Below are 19,866 nucleotides of genomic sequence, written 5' to 3'. Positions count from 1 at the left end.
TCAGACGACGCCCTGAGCCGAGGTTCGCGCCCAACTGGGCACCCTCAGGCCTGTTGTCTTAAACGTTGTACCGGGTGAGAGCCTTCAGCGCTCCCCATTTGTCCGGCCAAGTAGTTAATGCCATCTGCGGCAAATCTACAATAAGTCACGTCAAAAAAAAAAAAAAAAAAAAAAAAAAAAAAAAAAAAAAAAAAAAAAAAAAAAATGCTTTTTTCCAGCTTTATTTTTTTATAAAATATATTTAGTCATCTAAAGAAACCAAATATACCTAATTTATTAATAAACTTACATTTAATTTATTTTCGTTTTAGTACCTATAGGTAATATTGAATATACCGGCTATGTACTAAAAGTCTCTACCAAAATGGCGTGGGTACTTGGTTCATCTTGTGATAGATGTACCTCTGACTAATCTTTGAATTGGGATACAGTTGTGAGCTTATGTTATGTGGCTCTGTACCTCAAAGTAATGTTTTGTGACAACGGAATTTACTGGTTAAAATGTATATCTTGTATTGTGTTCTTCTGCTTGTAGTTGTAATATAGCTCTTTCACTCATTGAAGAAACTAGAGGTACTTCTGTAGAGTTAGAGTCTGAGTGATCTACTTCTGCTAGGTACCAACCAGAATCAACCAGACACCAGCTTGTTGTCCCCAGTACATCCTGGTTTTCATTTGTGCAATGGCTGCTTGTCAAAATTTGATCGTATTCGCTGTTCCTTATGCAGAATTGTATATTTCCTTCCATGTCGAATAGTGGGACTAAATACCATCGAAACCTTACTTGTTGAAAGTATTTACTAGTTGCTCCCCAAGCAATTCTATCTCCATATAAGTCCGCGTTATATTGCAGCTTGATATACATATTATAAACTTCGTTTTTAATTTTAAAAGAAATTTTGTTATTCCTCCAAACTGGTATGAAACTCCAAATTAATTCAGCGCTATCATTATGAGTGCAGTCAGTGTAAAGAAATCTATCCAGATCTGTTTTCGTACTAGCAAGACTCAAGGCACCGCTTTTTTTATAAACTATTTTTACTTCTTCTTCGTTAAAGACTTTCTTAAATGATGAAGGAAAATATAAATTAACAATATTTTTAGCGTCGTTATCCCAAAGCTTGTAAGTATAAGACATAATTCTATCATTGGCGTCTTCAATCAATCGCAATATGACAACCGGTAAGACGAGATCATTTTTATGTTTTAGCAGAGATTTACTTAGTCTTACTGCCTCAGTATATTTTTCATCGTTTACTAATTGATAAAGCTCATCACAAAGTTTATTAAATGGAACGTAAGCTCGGAAACTGTATGTGATGTTCTCAAGATCACGTAACTCGCTACATAATAGACTTACATTCTTTGGTAAAACATATGCTTCGTTATAATAAAGCTTTTTGATTTTCAGTTTATCTTCAATATACTTCAAATTCTCAGTGCTTTCTTCAATCCCAAATATAATCACAGCTTCATTGTGTTTACTTATTGTAGCTACAATATTTTCAGCATATGCACGAGTTATATTCTCACCATTAAATATAACAATTTTGATAGAACTATTCCCTATAGTACTTATGAGGTTATGATTTGGAATAACCTTTTCCGATGTATTTTCAAATTCTGTGGCTTTTGTGCTATCAATTTTGTTGACTTCATTATTTGTTAAAGGACTATTGTTAGACGTGCCTGCAAATGTTTTACCAAGTTTATTTAATAAATTATTGGCATCTTTTGTAAATTCATCAATGTAAGAAAAGTTTGATGTGGCATCATTTTTCGCGTAGCCGCTATTTATTATAGCTTCTTTAGAATCTTTAGTTTGACTATTGCTATCAGATCCTCCTGACTTCAGCATAGTGATTGAGTAAGCATCTTCTATATTTTTTTCTTTACTTTGTATATTGTTATGTCGATTTACCTGTAAAATTAAATTTATTGCTTCTAAAAGTACAATTTGATCGTATTAATCTCACCCAACTACTATTATGACTGCTTTATTTCAAAATCTTATTTAAATAGGTAACTTTAGAATAAACTTTAAAATGTTAAGTTATTTTAAATTAATATATTATTAAATAATTAACATCACGTCCTATTAAGGAAATTTGATTTTATAATGTCCTGTGGCTTGGTGAAGTCGGTTATCGACATTACAGCCCATATGAAAAAAAGAAGAATCATTAGTGAACATCATGTCTGATTCATGATTGATGACTTACCTGCACTAATTCCCATGCATCTTTTGATATTGCATTTGTTGTGACCATCATGTAAATTAAGATTATACTTAATTTCATTATTATTAACGTCTGAAAGAAGTATATTAAACATATTACAAGTCATAGTAGTGAAATAATTACCCTATCCATCTGTTTTAATCTGTGTTCAACAAACATTTAAATTGATTACCTTAATTTCATACCCCAACATCGTTTTTAAAAATATCACTTTGACCGTTTGGATAGACATCGCCCGACCATTAATTGAAATTAAGATGGTTATTAATAATTCTGTTTTAAAAAAGCATGTTAAGCGAAAATAAATATACAGGTAAGTAGTCGTTATACTGGGTCATATCAGGGGATTTTTTAGTTGAATCATAACCTTATTTGTTGCCATATTCTATTGTGTATAATAAATACCCATACGACACAATATTAAAAAAAGCTAAGTATTTTCATTTTGAACTTACTTACCATCGTCTGAAGCAGTCACTAGATGAATAAAAATTTTGTATTATCGAATGACCTATTATAATATATAAGCACTGGTAAGTGATTACTTCCAATTATGCGGAAAATAACAAGATAAACTAATTTATTTTTATAAAATGATTTTATTAATCTTTTAGTTTTTTGCATCATTATTTTTATCGCGGTTTAGTTTTCCTTAAAAGCTAAAATAGTGTATTATATAATTAAATTGGTAAAAAATAATATAATTCTTATTTATAAAGATTTATCCTATACTATTGACAAGTTCAAAAATGAAATAAATATTTTTTATTCAGAAGGTTATTTCATTTCATCTAGAAAAACTTAATATTAATTAGTTTATTACCATTAGTTATGATTTTTTTATTATTGTAAAAATGATTTAGTAATAAAAAAAAACATTTCGTATATATTGCAATCAAAAGTTAGCAATTTTTTTAGTTTTCTTTCTTAACAAAATGATGATCCATATTTTTTATAAACGCATCAGTAGAAGCTGAATTTGTGAAAATTCTTTTGATTTCGTTCACTGGGTCAGATTTGTTATGTTCATTATTTTGGCTGTAGCCTTCTAGCGTTTCAGGTCCGTCGAAAGTCGAAACGTATATAGTATAACCCTCTTCCTTGTTAGTATCCCCACTTTTCACATTATTGTATCGGTTTATCTGAAAAAATATAAAAATAACTGTTGCTAGGGAGGTTTGGGCTTAAGTTTGAGCTGCTACTCGTATAATATTCATTTGTTAAATGTCTCGACTGGTTTTCCAATATAATATTTCACTGGGTTAAAGATAAATGATAAATTCTAATCTAGAAATACTTAGAAGCCAGTCTAAGATGATTAAAAAATAATCACAATTTAGACATATTCTTTTAGACTTATTTTTGAATTTTGATTAAGACTGTATTACTACATCAGGATGAGTACGGTGATTGACTTATTTTATTGATGACGTCACTATGGCAGTATTTCCAAACAAATTCAATAAGACATTTTCGTTTTGATGGTTCGCTAAAAGTATTTGAGTGGGTTGCAAAAGAGCAATACAGAAGGACCGGTATTAAAAAATCTTAGCCATCTTACCTTCATAAAATTCCAAGCATTGGACAAGACAATAGCATGCGCTATTATCAGGATGAAAAGAAGTGTGATACTGGATGTCTTCATTGTGTTACCAGTTTTAGTGGTAGGGCGAAGAAATAGTAATAAAATAGTAATCTTTTTTACACAAAGTATCTTCAATATAGGTACACAATGCTAACTAATACTGTGACAGCTACAAGGTAAATGAAGCGTAATGATTCGTTTTATTTATTTATAGCATTAAATAAAACTACCTTGACGGAAAATCTAGACATAACACGAATTTAAACCTTAGCTAATTAACTTGTTTGTACAACAAAAGCTTCAGAATATTATTGCGGTTTTAATGGTTTTTCCTCGTTCTTGGGCGATTGCATTGTTTTTAACCATACCTTAGATAAATTAAGCGTATTACCACCAATCCCTGCAGGTAACTTTGCAAACGGAAGATTGCGTACTTAAAGTAAATTCAAAGTAAGTAAGTATAAGTATTTTTAGGTTTAATTTCCTAGCCACTTCAGTGGCATTGTAAAATGTACATGGTTATGATAGAAGTTGAATTAAAATACTTTGTTTATTAGTAATAATAGAATTTAGTACAATCACATGAGAAAAACACCAAAGAAACTCTAAGAGTTAGTAAGTGGTATTTCTGTTTTTAATGTCTAAGAGTTTGTTTTACTTTAGTTATTTATGTATGATCATGTTAACGAAACAGAAAAAGTTAATTTCTTTTTGGAACTGTTACTGAATAAAAACAATTACCACTTGAAAGATAGAAAGAATTTATTATTAACAAAAATGAAACTTACAACTGATAACTACAATTACAACATAAACATAAAAATAACATTTTGTTTTTTATAGCACTGATCCGTGCTTAGGGAAACTCACAAGAAAAAAATAAGTCTTCTATTATAAGAAATGAGAAAAAACAAACATGTTAAAGCATCATCTTTGCTTCATATTATAGATAACGAAAGTACCTACTTACATAAAAATCATCAAATTACATAAATGGTCAAATGGTTAGAATACAAAACTTACATAACAATCATTCATATTGGCATTTTTATCTGTTTTCTTAGTAACTAAACTAATACGAGTAATAATCAGGAACTTCTTTGGGTTCTTCACCTTGTATCGTAAGTAAGTCTCTGTCACTTACAGGATAAATGCGTTGTCCTTTAGAGTCGTATTCTGAATATTCTTTATGAGCTATGTACCAACTCAGATCAGCCCCACACTCACCCGTTACTCCTATCACATCTTGGTCTTCCTTTGAGCAATGGTTACTCCTCAAAAATAAGTTGTACTGGCTGTTAATGATGCAAAATATCAAAAATCCATGTGAATCGAAATGTGGCACTAAACGCCATCTGAATCTATCTTCGTAGAACTGCTTGTTTGTAGCTCCCCAAGCTTTTCTGTCTCCATTCGCGTCAGCACCATATTGCAACTTTAAATATATGTTATTGGCATGGTTTTTCATTTTAAAGGAAACACTCGCATTCTTAAAGATTGGGATAAAACTCCAGAGCTTACTTTCGGTTACATTATAAGAGCATTCAGTGGATAAGTACCATTCGTCGCTTTGGGTATGGGTTATTTTTAAATGACCATTTTGTTTTTTATAAAGTATCTTCACTTTATCTTCGCTGAATAGCCTTTGGAATACATGAGGAAAGTATTGATCTACAATATATTTACCATCATTGTCCCAGAGTTTGTACGCGTATACCATAATGCGTTCATTTCTTTTATCAATTAAATTCATTATAACATGATATAATATCCTTTCATTGTCAGTTGGCATAAGAAGTTTACTAAACGTTACCGCTTCATCATATTTTTCATCATTGACTAAATTGTAAAGCTTGCTATAAATCTCGTCAAAAGTGCTACGCACGTAGGTGCTATATTTGTTCTGAATATCCAAAAGATTTATATTTGAAGGTAAAACGTAAGTATCATTAAGGAACAGTCCTTTTCTAGCAAGTTGGTTTTCGATGTATCCGACGTTTTCAGTATGTTCATCAATCTCGAAGAAAATAACTGCTTTGACGTCGCTAGTCACAGTTTTTATTAAATCATCAATACGCCGTGATGTAACATTAGTATTATTAACTAGTATTATTTTTGTTGTAACGTTATCTATGTTATTTTGCAGATTGTAAACAGTTATCGAATCATCTGACACGTTTTTAGCCAACGTTTGGTTTGCCTGAGCATTCTGGGTTGTATTTGTTATTAATGTGCCATTATTTGTAGTTTTCTTTATAGATGTATCTACTGCACTCAAAACATCAGTAGTTTGTTTATTTTTATCATTGTTTTGATTATTAGTTTCAAAATTGCCCGATTTTATTTGGGTTAAAGAGTAACTGTCTTCCATATTGAGGTCCTTCATCTGCAGTTTACTGTTCCGATTAATCTGTAAACAAAACATTCTAACTAATATTGACACGGGATTCATTTTCATTCGTTTTTTCGATGGTTTGACACACCTTAATAATTCAAACAACTTCATGACAAAATCATTCGGTTTACAAAATCATGTAACAAAATTAGGTCAAGAATAGGATTAAATTTATGCATCGTCTATTTACAATATTTCGATCGATAATGTAACAAGTCGCACTTCCTAAGTGCTTTTTATGATAAGAATAAATGAGCTTAATATAAAAAATAAACTTACTTGAAAAATCTCCCATGCATCGTTAGGAATTGCGTTGGTTGTAACCAAAATTCCAAGCAGAGTAACAATAAAGGTTTTCATGGCGTTAACCGGACCTTTCAAATCTTCAGTTTATGCGGATCCTTTGAAAAACGGAATAATGTTAAGGAGGTGATGATGGCGTTATCTGTAATATTTTAAATTAAAATAATAGTGATCAGAGCTTTTTCTGTGTCCATAATTATGTGTGATGCAGCAACACTGTGTAGAAACTGCATACTGTATATGTGCACTTCTTCTTCTTCTATCGTGTAGGTTGTGAGGTGGAGTACCAACCCCATCAACACTGGTGTCAGGGTTACTATTGAGCTGCCAAAGGCCCCTGACATGGCTCATGTAACGTACAATAGTAAGAAGTAACCGGGACCAACGGCTACCTTCCAAAGCACGGATCATCTTTCTTTCGAACAATCATGTGATCAGCCTGTAATGTCCTATAACCAAACTATCCTTAGTACAAAGTGATTTTCGTAATGTGTCCCCACCAGGATTTGTACCCGGGACCTCCGGATCGTGAGCCCAACGCTCAAACCACTGGACCACGGAGACCGCTTTTGTCTGTGCACCTGTGCACTGTGTTCCCTTTATTTATTTTTGTGTCTACTTAAAAACGCGAAGAACCATAGTATTTATTTTACATTTATTTGTGAGGCTAAAAAAATATATTTAAATTACACTACGTACCTTACTAAGCCTTATGCAAAACAACAACTTATTGAATTAAAAATATATTTGTGTTATGCTTTAATTTATATAAAAATCATGCTTTTATTATCACAAAAATAAGGAAATTGGAAGACAACAATAGTTATGGAAACAAAAACACAATAGCAACTTCTGATAAACGGTTAGATTAAATACTTATTATGTAAAACTAGTAGCCCATACCGGCTTTTTTTGTAACATAGGTAGCATATCTTACTCAAAGATAATAAAGCATTCAAACGCTGAAATAATTTTCGAAATCGGTCTAGTAGTTTTTGAGTGTATTCACTAAAAACATACAAAATTACAAGTCTTACATCTACACAGGGTGTTAGTGACATGATTCAGACCACAATTCTGAGTTGATATCAAGTAGAATTTCCTGTCGGAAAATTCATGAAATTTTTTGTGTTTTGAAATTATTTTCCGTTCCATACTTTTGCGACGGAAAATTCCATTTGGTATCATTTCAGAAGCATGGCCTGAATCATCCATAAAATTTTTCGTTACGGTGTCACTATACTATATACATCTGCCTACCTCTTCGGGGATACAGGCGTGATGCTGTGTTATGTAATTACTAACAGTTTCAATTATTGTTCCAGGTATTTTCGAGATTTGATCGAGTAAAGTAAGTAGTTCCTTTGTGTATTAAAATTATAGATTTTGTGGGTTTCACGCACATTAATAAATTAATATATATAGTCGAATTGAATCAACCATGATCTCTGCCTACCCCAGCGGAAAATATGCGTGTCTATATGTGGTGTGGATGCCTTACGCTCGTAATTTTAATACGAACGTATTTTTTTGGAATTTACTATCGGTTGATCGATGCGGAACAGGGTTTGAGACCTGTAGACTGGTAGGGATTTTCTGTACATGAACGTGTAGAAAAACTAAAAAAAAACTTGTATTTCCTTATCTTATCCTAAAGCGTCTTACTGCTGGGCAAAGGCCTCCCTCCATTTCTTCCAGGACTCTATCTCCAGTGCTTCATCCGAAAAAATATGTGGCGAAAATCATCTGCTGGTTTTGTGTATGACTTATGGATCTGCCTAATCTGTTAAGAATACAGGCATGTTTTTAGTCTGTCTGTATATTTCGTTTTTTTTTTACAATACAATACGTGAACGAACAATTTTGTAAGAAAATATTGTATGAATACCTACTGTCAAGACAACTTTCTCTATTTACCTATTTCCAATAGAAACGTTGTGCATATGCCTTATATAAAAAAGTCTAATACAATTGAGAGGGTATTATGAAAATTCAAGCACACAGCGTCTGAAAATCGAAAAAAAAAAAACGTCTAAAAATGAAAGAATCCGCTAAATCTATTTAATTTAATTGAAAACAAGGATAAAGCCTCAAAGACTGCTATTGGCACTTCGCTTTTCTTAAAGAAAACCTTTGAGGAACTTTTCCGAGGAAATTCCAAATGGTATGCTTTGATTTTTCATTAGAGAAAAGCGTTCAAAAATTGTTTGTAAGCGCTTCCGTCTTCGTGAAATCAAAAAATAAAATTCTCATTGTTTTTTTTAAATCGAGTCCGTGACAACAAAGAATGTAGTAAAATTGAAATTCCTTATTTTTCAAACAAAGATTTATGTAGTAAAGTGATTTTCGAGGCGTCACTGCGTACAGTCATGAGCATTATTATGTACACACTTTAGAACCCTGTCGCACTATCACATTTGACATTAAATGAGACTTACGGTTTCATTTGTCAAAAAAGTTAATGTGACGTGGTATCAAAATGTATACATATTAGTACCCGTGACCGTACATCCAGAAATTGCTCGTGACAACGCTTCAGGGTAGATTTTAGAACGCCGGAAGTTAATTTCATTACCATAAACACAAAAATACCCTACATTTTTTTGTATTTTTTCAAATATCCAGTTAAAACTTCTAACTGGATATTTACAAAAAGTCAAAAGATTCTTGGATATTTTTGCGTTCACGGTAAGGATATTGGCTTCCTGGATATTGGTATTAGAAACGTGAATACTCGTATACAACAGTAGGAGTTTGAATTCACCGCGCCATGTTCACCAACTCTATAAACTAGACCTATTGCCAAATCAAAACAAACTAATGAACACTGCTATAAACGACAATTAGTGGAAATCTTCTAACTTGCCTCTACCGGGAATCGAACTGGGGTACTCTCATCAGCGAATTAGGCCAGTGGGTCCATCCTAATTAGACTTAATAGCGATCCAGTTTGACACATTATACTACAATTGCTTATGTCATTGTATTATTTATAACTTGCGTACTTTATTAAGGACGGCTATTTATATTGTTTTAACTATTTTCGTCATCATTTGAATGGCTCTGATTCCTGCAGACACCTCTTAATTATATTTTAAGTTGTACCTGTAATTTTCTTATCCGAAAAAGAAAGGGACGGATGATGGACAGCGGTTAATTATAAAAAGACTTAGTGACAATTTCAGCATAAAATTGACGTGTGTTCCATAAATGTTATGCCTGTAGATAACCCGTCCTTTTTCTTTTCTTCAGGTGAGAAAGTAACAAGTATATATATAATAACTTAAAAAAATAATAATTTGATAGTGTGTACAACACAATTTGCCAACCCGATGAAAGGATAAAGAGACCCATAAAGCTTGTAATAAAAATAGATTTAATGCATGATTTGATACGTAAATTTAAGGTCGTGGTAGCATACTTAGAAGAATGTTTGACTATCACTGTAAGGTCGCAGGAATTAGTTTTGGAATCGATATTTGCATCATAAATAATTATCACGTGCTCAGCGGTAACGGAAAACATCGTAAATGTGGGTTTCAACATTCCCGCGAAATGCATTACGGAGGTATGTGACGCTCTTACCACGGAGGCGACTAACCCCATTAGGAATAAATCTTTGAAGAACTCCCTTATCACAGTCGATGTTCTTTCACCAGCTCATTCAACAACTCGATTAAGTCGAAGATTTCGATATAAATGATTATAACCCCGTCTGAAAATACGTTTAATATCAGCCATTAGATAATATCGTGTTCGCTAATGGCTCATTCCATTAAGATCGGTGAGTCTGCACCAGTTATACTACTTACTAATGTTGCCTGCGATTGTAAGGTATAATCCCAACAAAAATATAAATGAAAAAATAAGAGCCAAGTTCAATGTTATGATATACCTATGCCTTGGTTGTTGAGTTCAATGGTCAGTCCAGAAATCACTCACTCACTCACTAGGAGTCACTTTGTAGTTTGGTTAGGACTTTACAGGCTGATCACCTGATTGTCCAAAAAGTATGATGAACCGTGCTTTGGAAAGGCACGTTAAGCCGTTGGTCCCGGTAACTTACTTACTGATGTAAGTAAGTAGTCGTTACATGAGTCAAGTCAGGGGCCTTTGGCGTCTCAATAATAACCCTGACATCAGGGTTGATGAGGTTGGGAATTCATACAGAGAAGTAGTCGTAAAGCGATCTAGTCAATATGGATATCTAGTCTTATAGAGGATGTAGTTATATAGCTTCTATCCCTCACAACCCACACGATAGAAGAAGAGTCCAGAAATTTATTTATAACAACATATAATATAATTTCTTCTTATAACTTAATATATTGGAGCCTAAGGTGCGACTTGGCTAGTTTTATGTACATGAGCCAATGACACGTTAATGTGAAATGATTATTGTATTATGAGGGGGCCAAAAGTGTCTCGAAATGGTTCGTGTAATATTACACACGGTGCTACTCGCCAGTTCTGTTACTTAAACTTGGCTTGACACGCTTCCGTGTGTCTAGAATTTTTTAAATCTTTTATTGGCAGTTGCTGTAAAATAAGTACATTATTGTCCTCTCCAAAATGATGGACGATATGATGGAGAAAATATATTTTTTTTTTGCTGGACAGCGTGTGAAGTGAATCTTCTTATAAGCAAATGTATTTTTTTATTAATCATCATTATCTCCCCAGCGTTATCTCGTTTTCACAGGGTTAGCCTTCATGAGGTTCAGTGGAGCGGTGGGGTACACAATTCTGAGGTCAAGGGTCGGGAAATATCACAAAAATCATTTTGTGATCCCTAGTTTGGTTAGGACTTTACAGGCTGATCACCTGATTGCCCGATATTAAAATTATGCTCCTGGTAATCCTTCTCACAACCCACGCGTTTGAAAATGTAGAAGATATTACCATTCCAAATTCAATAGCAATAACACTTGTGGGCTCATGTAAATGAACTTTATTGAGATCACAATCAATGTTAATATATTTACAATAAATTACTTCAGTCTTTCCTGTTCACTCATCGCAATCAGTTGTTTTATTCCAAACTCCACAGCTAGCAATTATCGATACACTTCACACATACATTCGTAGTTACTTATACTTAGTAGGTATACTTACCTATAACTGGTGACCCCGTTATTTTTGTTCGCGCCGCGTGTTACCGTTGCGTGTGATTTTAGTGTCGCGGAGACTGCACTGCACAACCTAATCAGCCTTCCACAAGCGGAAATCCCTGATCTGGTTTTCAAGAGGCACATAGTCTCCTTCACGACACTATGCCAGTAGATTGCGACGGCGAAGGAAACGGTGGCTGTCCCGGTGCAGGCGCCGAACTGGCAGCACTAGGCATCACGTCGAAGCTCCCAGAGTTTTGGACGGAGATGCCAAGGGTGTGGTTCGCGCAGTTCGAAACAATTATGGCTCCGCAAAAACAAGGTGACGAAGCAAAGTACGGCCTTGTCATATCCAAACTCGGCAAGGATGCGGTAAAGCAAGTGACGGACATCATTGTCTCCCCACCGGCCACACATAAATATAACGCCATAAAGGAAAGACTCCTAGCTGTGTATGAAGAATCGGCTGAGCGGCAGTTCCAGAGGTTGGTTAGTGAAGTAGAGCTAGGCGATCAGAAACCGTCACAACTGTTGAGACGTATGAGAGACCTGGCGAGAAATAGTCACGTGACTGAGAAAGCTCTACATAACCTCTGGATATCGAGACTGCCAGATCACGTACGAGCTGTTTTGATGGTAAGCCAAGATCAGAAACTTGACAATTTGGCAGCCATAGCCGACAAGATAATGGAAGGAAGATCAGCCGAGGTATCAGAAATAGCCGCCGGCCAACCACAGATTATGACAGAGCTGCTGAATCAAATCAGTAAACTAACCATGGAGGTAGCAGCCCTAAAGTCAAACATGCACCGACGAGAGCAACATCGAGACTACGGGCGCAACCGAAGTCGCTCACGCCCTAGGTCCATCTCCCGCCCAAGGATAACGCCTGACAACCCCAAGTGGTTATGTAAATATCACCTGCGGTACAGACATCGTGCACGCAACTGCGAATCGCCGTGCAATTGGAGAAAACAGTCGGAAAACTAGGTTCGGCGTTGACAGAGGCGGCCGTCAGCGCTATTTTACCATCAAACCGCCTATGCGTTACCGACCGCAAAAGTGGGTACCGTTTCTTGGTTGATACCGGCGCTAATATATCAGCAATACCCAAAAAAGGAAACAAATCACTAGCCGATAATATGTACAAAGTATACGCGGCAAACGGTACACAAATCAAAACATATGGTGATAAAACGCTGACACTAAACTTGAATTTGAGACGGCCTTATACTTGGACTTTCATCGTCGCAGATATTACACAACCAATTTTGGGAGCCGATTTTCTGGAAAAGCACAACATTTTAGTGGATATTAGAAACAAACGACTGATAGACGGCACAACTGGGCTTCTCACAAACGCAAAGTTAATGAACTCAGGTGCACCGACACTCCGAACTGTGAAATTAACTGAACCATACGCAGACATACTGGAGCACTATCCAAACATATTGAAGCCACTAAACGCACTGATACAGCCAAAACACAACGTGGTTCATCAAATCATTACTGAGGGACACCCTGTATTTAGCAAGTCAAGACCACTACCAGCCGATAGATACATGAGAGTAAAAAAAGAGATAGAACACATGCTACAAACTGGCATTTGTAGACCATCAATGAGCCCGTGGGCCAGCCCATTACACGTTGCAAAAAAGAAAAATGGCGAACTACGATTATGTGGTGACTACAGGAGACTAAACACCATAACAGTTCCAGATCGCTATCCGATACCAAGAATTTTAGACTTCGTCAACCTGCTACCCGGAACAACTATTTATTCAAGAATCGACCTTCAACGGGCCTATAATCAAATCCCAGTACAAGAAGTTGAAAAAACCGCAGTAATCACACCATTCGGCTTATTCGAATTTCCTAGAATGCCGTTTGGTTTACGCAACGCGGGACAAACGTTCGTGAGATTCCTGAACGCAGTATTAGCAGGACTCGATTTCATCTTCACCTACATAGATGACATATTAGTAGCATCAAAATCGCAAGAAGAACATCGACGTCATTTACACGAAGTATTCAAGCGATTAGACGAGCACGGTATCGCAATAAATCGAGCCAAGTGCGAATTAGGTAAAAACGAAATAGAATTCCTTGGATATCAAATAACACAAGACGGCATCAAACCACTACCAGAGAAAGTTGAAGCGATAAACAAGTATCCGAGACCCAAAATTGTACAAGAATCGAGAAGATTTTTAGGCATGATAAATTTTTACAGAAGAAACATCCCCAAAGCAGCACAATATCAAGCACGCTTAAATAAATATCTAATCGGCTCAAAGAAAAACGACAAGTCAGAAATAAACTGGACACCTGACGCAATCGAGGCATTCGAAGGGTGCAAGGCAAGCCTAAGTAACGCCGTCACTCTGACGTCACCATCAATACATGCACCACTATCGCTTATGACAGACGCGTCACAGACTTGCGTGGGCGCTGTATTGCAACAGAAAGAAAACAGAACTTGGAAGCCACTCTCATTTTTCTCAAAAGGACTAAGCGAGACACAGTCAAATTACAGCACATATGATCGAGAATTACTAGCTATATACATGGCAGTAACTCATTTCCAGCCGTATTTAGAAGGGCGAGAATTGATAATCTACACCGATCATAAGCCACTATGTCATGCGTTCACAACAAAGCAAAACACTACCAGCAAAACGGCATCCCCGCGACGATTACGTCATCTCGAATTCATAGCGCAATTCACGACAGACATACGTTACCTAGCCGGTAACTTGAACCCGGTAGCCGACGCACTATCGCGAGTGGAACAGATAGATTGCCCGACTCCCATAGATTGGAGCGAGATGGCAGATAGCCAACAAAGTGATATTGAACTCACTCAGCTGTTACAGAAAAACAACCTCAGCTGGAAAACTATCAGATTGAATGAGAAAAAACAACTATTTTGTGAAGACACAAAAACCAACCCACGACCATACGTGCCGAAAACACTTCGAAAACAAGTTTTCGACACTATGCACAACATAACGCATCCAGGCGTCAGACTATCTAAGAAGATGATTACAGAACATTACTTCTGGCCACGAATGAACACAGATATAGGAAAGTGGGCACAAGCATGTGAGGCATGTCAAAAAAGCAAAACCAATAGGCACAACGTACTCCCCATCGGCACGTTTCCGCCGACAACACGACTAGATCACGTGCACATAGACATAGTCGGCCCGCTAACGGAATCAAACGGAAATAAATACATCGTCACAATGATAGACAGATCAACCAGATGGCCAGAAGCTGTACCAGTTTCGGATATTACCGCAAAAACAGTAGCAGAAGTCTTCTTAAATACATGGATAGCAAGATTTGGATGCCCAAGTACCATAACAACGGACCAAGGACGACAGTTTGAGTCAGACTTATTTAACGATTTGACCAAAGTACTAGGAATCAAAAGAACAAGGACAACCAGCTATCATCCACAAGCAAACGGTTTAGTCGAACGTTGGCACAGATCAATGAAAACCGCGCTCATCGCTCGCGGAAACACCGGAAATTGGTCAAAGGAATTGCCCATAGTACTACTCGGATTACGAGCAGCACTACGCTCAAAAGAAAACATAAGTCCAGCCCAAATGTTATACGGAGCAAATATTCGTCTGCCAGGAATGATAATCGAGCCGAAAAAGCAAGATTTATCACCAGATAGTTACGCCCAGACACTTCAAAACACTATGGCAAAAGCAACTCCATTCAACAGCGAACACAACGCCACCAAACATAATCCGTACATACATCCACATATGAAAGATTGTCAACATGTATTTGTCAGAACCGACGCCGTTAGAAAACCTCTAACACCTACATACGAAGGCCCATACAAAGTTCTAGAGAAACACGAAAAGTTCTACAAAATACAACTACCAACGAAAACTGCAATAATTACCATCAACAGACTAAAACCTGCATACATTATTACAGAAAAAGAGGTAAATGAACCTTTAGAACCAACAAAAATTAACAAAACTCGAGAAAACAACAACCAGAAAGTAGAACACACAGGCTGTAATAAGACACCACCGCTGACAACGCGATCGGGCCGGGTCGTTCGCCCAGTCGTACATTTCGCAATAGAACCAAATCCACAAAAAAGGCTGCGCAAAATACCATTACAACAAAATCCAGCCTAGCGACTACAAGTTTATCTTCGCACTAACTTTGCCACCATTGCTATCCTAGGAAAAATGGGAAATTGGGGTGGAAAGGAAGAGATCGTCGTGGCGCAAACCGCCGCTGGAGCGGGCGGATCAAACGCGTCAATAACCAACATCGGCATTGGAATAATGTTCGTAATATTCATCATCGTGTTGGCATTCCTTTCATACAAACAGTGCAGGAAGAGATTTTACAAAAAGGTACTACGTCACGTGGACAACCGGAGGGCGCAGGAAACCGCCCCAGCACCAACAATGAAGAAATGTTGCAGCAACCATGGCCATCAAACCGTATGAAGAAATTAACCTAAAAAGTGAACAGTAACATAGAAAATCCAGGAACAATTTTATAAAAAATGTTTTAGAAATAAGAATTACGTATTTTAAAGTGTTTTATACCTATCGATTGTTAGTTAAGTTGAATTTCGTATTATGATTTTTCTTTCTCAAAAGGGGGAACTAATGTGGGCTCATGTCAATGAACTTTATTGAGATCACAATCAATGTTAATATATTTACAATAAATTACTTCAGTCTTTCCTGTTCACTCATCGCAATCAGTTGTTTTATTCCAAACTCCACAGCTAGCAATTATCGATACACTTCACACATACATTCGTAGTTACTTATACTTAGTAGGTATACTTACCTATACACTACACAAGTGAGTAATCAAAACAGGAGTATATAATTCTGTAGATATATTTCACATGATAGTGATTATAATGGCACCGCCTACGATGCGGAAGAACTTTGGTCTGTATTAGCATTACTAGCTAAGTCTATAATCATATGTCTACCATAGCTAAGGCCCGAAAGCGGTTAATTTCATCCTTTTCAGCAGGCATCACACGTAGACAGGTCGACGACAGACGCGGAATGTTAATGTCATACACAAAACAACCGTCGTGTATATGATTTATAGTACAGTTCCCAACGTGATAATTACAGGTGCGTTGCAGACTGGGGAGGAAATGGTTTTAATACTTGCAGCATTCTGAATAAAGCTACGGGATTATTACTGTCGCATCTGACTATATTTTTTATGTTTTCCTATGGGTTTTTGGCCAGACAACGTAGTTTTATACGACGTAGAATCTAGTGGTCTTAAGGTAATAAGTTGTAATCAAGACACATTTTTCACCTACTTTTCTTATTGAAATTCTAGTAAGAATTATGGTAGAAGATGTACGTGCTTTGAAAGGTACTTCAAGTCCATTAATCCCGGCTACTGGCCGTAAATAATACCTCCACCAACCCGAGTAGAACTGCGTGGCGGAAAAGACTCCCCTTGTAGGTTGAGGGGATGCCTGTGCTCAGCACGGGTCGGACACTTGATTAGACGTGAGGATGGTCGGTGGACAAACGCTGTCACAGAATGGTGGATCACACTGTTGCAACCGTGGGAAAGTTGTAAATGAGGTTAGCGCAGGAAAGGATAGTGCAAAATGAGGAGGCCTAAACGCAGCAGAGACATGATGCGGACTGATTGATGATGATGATTATATTAACTCGGAATCCAAGAGGAATGTGACATATGCCTCCACATATGGGTACATGTTTTGCAAACTTTTCCCGCATTCCGAAATACTTTCATTTGGTGCAGTTTTGAGATTTATCGGACGAAATAAGTCAGTGAAATGGGTAAGCCGAGAACGCAGGAAAACTTACTAACAAGTTAAACGCCAAAGTTGGGATCCATTTAGAAGTTGGCATACGTACGTTCGTTTTCACTTATGCCAACTTGAAACATACCGGTTTATTTGAAATTGGAAACGAATTTTATGAGAAACTCCAACTTTTTAAATTAGCCGCGTGTTTTAAAATGCATAATATATATTGGAATTATGTTCACGCCGTTTTGGAAAGATTTGAAATTTAGAATTTCATATTTAGAATTTCATATTTAAACTTTCTAATTACAATATTTTGTAGTGTTACGATTTCTGTGTTGTTACGAATACATCTTTTTAGATATTTGCGTCTCGAAATTGAAAGTGATAAAAAAGATAACTAATATTTTATGAAAATGTGCCATTAGTAAAATCATTTTTTAAATTGCTTTGAACTCGGCTCGACGGCTGAATAGGACTTACGATAATGATAATTAATACATTGTTTTTGATGGTATACAGTCGAGATTAACAGTATCCCTAATACTCGTATCTATAATACCTGTTAACCTAGTCATCTATGAGAACCTTAATCTAGTCTAGGCTATCCAGAATCCCAAGCTGTGACCACGTGTAAATGAGCTGGAATCCCCAGGCACTAATCTTGAATGACAACACTAATAGACCCTGGGATTAAATCGCACACATGTGCTCCTGAGTAATTACTGTTTTCTCCGTAACTACTAGCATTTAGTGCAAGAAGCAATGGTTTAATTCATCATCACTAATTTAAGAGCCATGCTCTTCTCGGTGTACATTTTTAAGGAAAAATAGGGCAGTGGTTTCCCGCTTGTCTTCCGCACAGTGCTCTGTCTGACGCGAGTGGGATGGCGCTCAAAGCAGTCTATTTCAAAGCCATACTAGGACTTCTGTCATCCGCCGTTGTTTAATTAATAGAACATATTTATCCCTATTCGAGTTAAAAGTACAGGAAATTTAAAAACTCAAAATCATGATTTCTATTCATCTTCTATCGTGTCGTGTCAGTTGAGCAACCCTGGTTTTTATCGCGCCGGCAAAGATTCCTGACATAGCCCTAATGTGATGACATAAAGACCTAAAGCTCTCCGTTTATCTATATAATATCGTTATCTGAGTCCTACGATATCGCAACGTATCTTTATTCTACGTATAGAACGGTGCGATAATAAACGGTACGGAACGGTATGATTATCACGTGTTCAGCGGTGAATGAAAACATCGTGAGGAAACCCATATTCCCGAGAAACGCATTTTCGGAGGTATGTGACCTAACCTGTATTCGGCTGGTTTTCCCTGCGCAAAAACGTGATTTAAGGACACAGGCAGTCGCTTCGGTAAAAAAACTGGACCTGTCAAATCTTAAGGTTAGGTTAGCGGACCTTGTGAGAAATGCTATCTAGTGAGTTTACGTTAGGGAGATGATGATTACTTATAGAACGGTAACTCTCTTTCACTCGCCAACCTCTCACCCCTTCTGGGTCTTACTTTAAACTTAAATGGCCTTAATCCGCTAAAGAGTAAAGAGGAGCGAGCGCGGACTTTGTTTCGCTCGCACATACGCGTTAGACCGCATACGGTAAGAATGAATACGATATACCATAAGAGAAAGCATCAGCCGGGTCTGCATCTCAACCGCGCCGCGCAAATTAATTACATTGAGCGCTTGGCCCAATAGCCGTTTGACGTCAATTTACGTAGATAGCATTCTTAACGTTTGTTGGTCCAAGCGCTCGATATAATTCGCGCCGCGCGGTTGTCATGCAGACCCGGCTGGATTCCGACGTAGCAACAGAGCGGCATTCGTGTAATATTTCTCTTCCTAGAAAACCACGTTTCAACGGAATACTGTTCTAGTCTATTTAAGTTCATAGAAACGTCAAATATTTACAGAGCACAAACCATTAATTAGCCTTCAGCTTTTTGCAAACATCAATATTGCTGTATCAATAACCGGGTTTGATTACTAGAACACGTGTATCTGTGATGATAGGTACTTATAATAATATTCAATGCTACCCGCTAAATGTCGGTGCCGCACGTGTCGGACTACGCTCAGTGGGTAGGCCCGCTACAAGGTGGACCGACGATCTGGTGAAGGTCGCGGGAAGCCGCTGGATGCGGGCAGCGCAGGACCGGTTGTCGTCGAGATCCTTGGGGGAGGCCTATGCCCAGCAGTGGGCGTCGTACGGCTGATGATGATGATGATGATGACCCGCTAAATAAATTATTCATACAGACTTTGCCACCCCATTTACCCCCTTCAGGATTACATTTTAGAGGCTTCCGGGGTCCCCGCGATCTTCAGACCAAGCTTCCTCACCATGCAGAAGCGTTGTAGCATCTGTCAATGCCTCACATAACTGCCACTCCTCTCCTCAGTA

General features: G+C 36.9%; 3 protein-coding genes across 4 annotated transcripts in view; 1 reads left to right on the top strand and 2 right to left on the bottom strand.

Moving 5' to 3' along the window:
• Nucleotides 1-207: 207 nt before the first annotated feature.
• On the bottom strand, nt 208-4,020 carry LOC126371477 (uncharacterized). Its single transcript, XM_050016789.1, has 4 exons — nt 3,802-4,020; nt 2,700-3,382; nt 2,223-2,312; nt 208-1,921 (listed from the first exon to the last, which is right to left on the bottom strand). The coding sequence occupies exons 2-4, from the start codon at nt 2,700-2,702 to the stop codon at nt 497-499; spliced, it is 1,518 nt and encodes a 505-aa protein (XP_049872746.1). The 5' UTR covers nt 2,703-3,382; nt 3,802-4,020; the 3' UTR covers nt 208-496.
• A 678-nt stretch (nt 4,021-4,698) lies between these two features.
• LOC126371479 (uncharacterized) lies at nt 4,699-7,232 on the bottom strand. Its single transcript, XM_050016790.1, has 3 exons — nt 7,223-7,232; nt 6,500-6,665; nt 4,699-6,235 (listed from the first exon to the last, which is right to left on the bottom strand). Exons 2-3 carry the CDS (start codon nt 6,578-6,580, stop codon nt 4,898-4,900), a joined length of 1,419 nt encoding a protein of 472 aa, XP_049872747.1. The 5' UTR covers nt 6,581-6,665; nt 7,223-7,232; the 3' UTR covers nt 4,699-4,897.
• A 625-nt stretch (nt 7,233-7,857) lies between these two features.
• Nucleotides 7,858-19,866, top strand: part of LOC126371435 (protein TANC2) — a 315,096-nt gene continuing 303,087 nt past the window's right edge. Inside the window, exon 1 of one of the 2 annotated variants that reach the window (XM_050016718.1) lies at nt 7,858-7,874. The gene's annotated coding sequence lies outside the window, so the exon portion shown is untranslated. The remainder of the gene's footprint in view (nt 7,875-19,866) is intronic. The other variant, XM_050016719.1, reaches the window with a different exon arrangement.

The sequence above is a fragment of the Pectinophora gossypiella genome, chromosome 12, assembly GCF_024362695.1.
Source record: "Pectinophora gossypiella chromosome 12, ilPecGoss1.1, whole genome shotgun sequence".
In the NCBI taxonomy this organism is placed as follows: domain Eukaryota; kingdom Metazoa; phylum Arthropoda; class Insecta; order Lepidoptera; family Gelechiidae; genus Pectinophora; species Pectinophora gossypiella.
The sequence above is the reverse complement of the archived record's forward strand: the minus strand, read 5'-3'. Positions and strand labels throughout refer to the sequence as shown.